This window comes from Propithecus coquereli, unplaced genomic scaffold, assembly GCF_000956105.1.
Source record: "Propithecus coquereli isolate 6110/MARCELLA unplaced genomic scaffold, Pcoq_1.0 Scaffold15, whole genome shotgun sequence".
In the NCBI taxonomy this organism is placed as follows: Eukaryota; Metazoa; Chordata; class Mammalia; order Primates; family Indriidae; genus Propithecus; species Propithecus coquereli.
Genome location: NW_012139413.1, coordinates 6,133,351 through 6,137,607, shown reverse-complemented (window position 1 = coordinate 6,137,607; position 4,257 = coordinate 6,133,351). Strand labels below are relative to the sequence as shown.

At 44.0% G+C, this 4,257-nt stretch overlaps 1 protein-coding gene across 1 annotated transcript in view; it reads left to right on the top strand.

The window, feature by feature from the left end:
• Window positions 1–1,733: 1,733 nt before the first annotated feature.
• Window positions 1,734–4,257, top strand: part of NCEH1 (neutral cholesterol ester hydrolase 1) — a 54,464-nt gene continuing 51,940 nt past the window's right edge. The window contains exon 1 of the mRNA XM_012640185.1: window positions 1,734–1,871. Within this exon, the coding sequence (XP_012495639.1) occupies window positions 1,734–1,871 (138 nt within the window). The remainder of the gene's footprint in view (window positions 1,872–4,257) is intronic.

Here is a 4,257-nt window from a genome sequence, read left to right as displayed (position 1 = left end):
TTTTGGTTTGGTTTAGTTTTGTCATTAGCTCTAAGATCTATGTTTTTATGAATACATAGTCAAAATCCAGGAGAAAAATATTAATGTCTCCAAGGTAAAACTTTGACTTATTTTTCAAGTTACCTGAAAGCAAGTAATGTAACTAAATCCAGTAGTCAGCTTGGTTTATATCTCCAGGATTATTTCTAATGACTCATAAAGATTAGCTTCTAATTTAATGCACACACACTCACATACAAACACACGAATCCCTATCTGTCTAGAGTTATATGTTTAACCAATAACTTTTATAAAATGAGAAAACAATGATCTCAAACTTATGCTTGAAACACCACTGAAGTGTGTCCTTCATGCCAATGTTTTCCTCCAACTTTGAAGAGGAAATCAACTATCTCCTAATCTTATCATCAGACCCAAATTTATGGATATTTCATTTCTGTGGATTAGACCAAATTTAAATTACTACATTATGTAGCAGATGTTCTAAAGCCTTGATCAGTAAGTTTGGATAATCTCCTACCACCTCCTTGAAACAGTTCTACATGTTTTTCTTCTGGATTTCTGATTGTAATTCTGCTAGTTTTCTCTCTCCCATTTTGTCCTCCCTTATCCCCCGCCCCCCCCCAATCTTTAACAGGAAAACTTAATTTGAATGCATTTTCTGCTACCATTGATTCACTGAAAGAAATTTTTCAGGTGGTGTACATGAAAAAGTTATTATTTTCCCGTTCGTAATTGATAATTTGTGGTGAGATCTTCTGATGAGGAACTAAAATTCCTTGTCAAATTTTTACCCACTAGCCTTAGCTTCATTTATAATTTTCTATGATTATTAGTTGGCATTCTATCGTAAGGAAAGCCTTTCTTCTTTCTTTCTTTATTTATGCACTTCTGTTAGTACAGATTTCCTGGGTTTTTATTTCATTCAATGATTTATAATCCAGTATTAGGATTCATACTGACCGTATAATTATCCCAGCTCTAGCCATTGGGAGACGCTTCGAGCTGCCTGCCACCTGTGTCCTTGTCACTAGTCCCCATTATTTTTTGAGCGCTTCCTCATCTTTGACGCAAAAGCCTTATCTTATAATTTTCCTGCCCCAGCCCTGGAATCAGCCTTTTCTCCAAGGGACAGTGGCAAACAGCAGTGGTTCCTCTTTTTGGAGAATGGAATTTGGAAATGAAGACTTGAATGCTAGACGTATTTCTGGCATGTCATTGCTTGAGCTAAAAAGAAATAATAATAATACCTTCTTCCACCATATGTCGGCTAGAACTTACATACCATTGCAAGTCTGGCTCTGGAGAGCAGAGAGTTTTTATTACCTTTCTCAATAGTATCTCCATTTTGAGTCAGAATGACTCACATGCTTTGGCCAGAGACTCGTCACACTGAAACTATTCTGGTTTTCTGCTTGAAAAACCTTCCGGAGGAAGCCCATCGTCACAGGCGTGCAGTACCAACCGGCGTCCTCCAGAGGCCGCTGTGCAAAGCCCAGCGCAGCGCCCGAGCTTCCCCAGACCTGGAGCGTCTGCAACACTTTGCAAGGACACCGTAGAGGGGCACGTCAGCCCTCCAACTTCCTCCCGACGCCGCCTCCGATTGGCTCCTGGGCTTGTAAGAAACGCGTAAATGAGCAGCTGCCGCTGGCAGCAACTTGCAGGAGGTCTTCGGGTGGCATCGTCCTTTCCTTCTCGCCAGCCCGCGGGCGAGCCGAGCGAGCCGGGGGAGGATGAGGTCGTCCTGCGTGCTGCTCACCGCCCTGGTGGCGCTGGCCGCCTATTACGTCTACATCCCGCTGCCCAGCTCCGTGTCCGATCCCTGGAAGCTGATGATGCTGGACGCGATTTTCCGGGGTGCACAGCAAATGGTGAGGCGCAGCCCCGCGCTGCTTCTCTTCCTCCTCTTAAGCCATATTTGAAGGGGAAGCAAGATTTCCCGGCTGTGTTCCCTGAGAACGCATGTTTTTCTAGTGCAGAGAGGCTATCGGTTTTCAAGGTGGCCCAGTCGGGCATTTTCAGGGTATCGCATTCGCCCCCGGCTTGCTGGTAGCGGGCTAGATCTGTCTCTCTCGTCTGCGTTTGTGACGGAAAAGGCGAAGTTCTGGGATAGAATTTGACAGCCGTTTAAACCTTTGCCTGTCCTAAATATCCCCTCCTTTCTTGGTTTGCAACGTGAAAAAACAAACCCTTCAGTATTCGATAAACCACCGCTCCCGCACTGTCGTTCTCCCATAGCGGCCGGCAGAGAGTGAGTTAAATGTTTTCCGAAAGCTCTGGAAAAGCAGGCTCTGATTCCGGGGAATGCAGCCACCTTAAAAGCAGAAGCAGGCACGGGCAGTCTCCCAGCGTATCCCGGCTGCGGGGCGCCCCATCCCCGGAGGCTGCCGGCCGGGCTCCTCTGAGCGCTTGAGGAGCCGCACGGATCTCCCATTTCATCCGTGGCACTTCTCAGCTCAGCCCAAGAAAGGGGACTAGGAGGCTGGGCCGGCTGAAAAGGAGGTGGCGAGGCAGTGGCAGCCCTTGTTTGCATGATGCATGTTTTCTGCATACCTGCAGCATTTATTTTATGTTCTTGGCTGTCAAGGATATAACCTTCGCCTGAGCCAGGACACCCGCCTTAACCTAGGAGGGTAACATTTCTCTCCATAGACAGGAAAATGTAACTGTCTTTGACTTATTTCATGGCAAGAGACATTATTTTTAGTGTCAGAGAATCTAAAATCTAAACTGCAGTCTACAGCCAAGACTGAGCCCTGTGATTGGACAGTATTTCTGAGCAGCCTGCTCTATCTAAACTAACGCTCCTCCAAAACCAAGTGTCCTCCCTCCCCTCAACCTTGGGCTTTAATCTCAGGATGTTTTTGTAAACTTCTTTCAGGAATGACAACTAGAGAAAGAGGGAAGAAAAATCATGATTTTCCTACAGAGTTTATATTCCTTTTCCCTGTCCACTGTAATTATGTGTAGGATTACATAGTCTGTGGGGCTTTGTCTTATCAAAAGTCCCCTTACGAGGGTATTGTAGCACATTCCTAGTATGGACTTGCATTTCCTGGATTCAGCCACGTTGTACACCTCCAAGCCTCTTTTGTCTCTTAGGAAGGGCCTATGAGGCTTTAGACTCCCTTCCTTTCCTCCTGTTTCCTACAATGTTGACATGGTGGAATAATGGTCATCCCCTTCTCTAGCGTTGGTACCAAGAAAGTCAGTCATGTAGGAAGCCGTGCAATCCATCTCTTCCCCCATGAAATTATATAATTTGAAAGCAACACCTATCAAACATTCTGGAGAACAACTGTGTTTACCTGGGTGAGTTAAATGGTCTTCTACAGTAAGTTAAACATAAGGAAAACAGGAAAAAAGGAATTGCTTTGTTGGCTGCACTCAGTTTTCACATCACCAAGGAAGTCTTCCCTAATCATAAGTAATCTGGGAAAAGCCAGATTTGGAGAAAAGCCTTTCTTCCCCAACTAGGCTGCCACCCCATCAAAGGCAGGACTGTGCTGGGTCCTCTACAAAGGGTGCTCTCAGGTGGTGTTTGGAAATGGTAATGTGTGTAACCCCACGTCATAGATATAGAGGAGATAGTAAATATCCTCACCTACTCCTGTGGCTCAGGAGTAGATTTGAAGAGAAGTAGCTCTTGTCACCTCTCTTCTGAATTGTAAAATATCATAAAGATCATTCAGAACAGGTGGAAGCCTATTCTACCCAATAAAGCAATTTACCAGTGTCACCTCAAATATTCTTCAGTTTTTTCTGTAACAGAGGGCAGATAATTACCTTGTAAGGTTGCTGTGAGGTTTAATAATGTATTTAAATGCCTAGTACTTGTAGTTTTTCTGCTAGGAGTTGTCCCCGAGGGTCCATTATGGATTATGGGGAAAATTTGTAGGATTGCTCAACTTTGTTGAGGCAGTAAATATAATAAACTGAAAGTAATTTATGTCATTGGAACCTGGAGAGCTACTACTAAATTGCATGGCATTAACCTTGTTACTCAGATAATTTTAGTTTGACTTGATTGGCTCAATAATGAAAGCAATTAAAGCTATTTAAGAGATTCAATAGCCTATTTCCTAACAGAGCATAGTCTGCCTGCTCCTTATTCTGTTATCATTGGCAAATGCTTCACTCTTTACTACCCCCTTTATCTCCTTTATCTTGTGCAGTGTGTCAGATTGAGATTACGGTCACTGTGCTTTTCTTCCTTTGGGTCCTCCAACATTACCTAAGAAGAATCTACTTAGTATC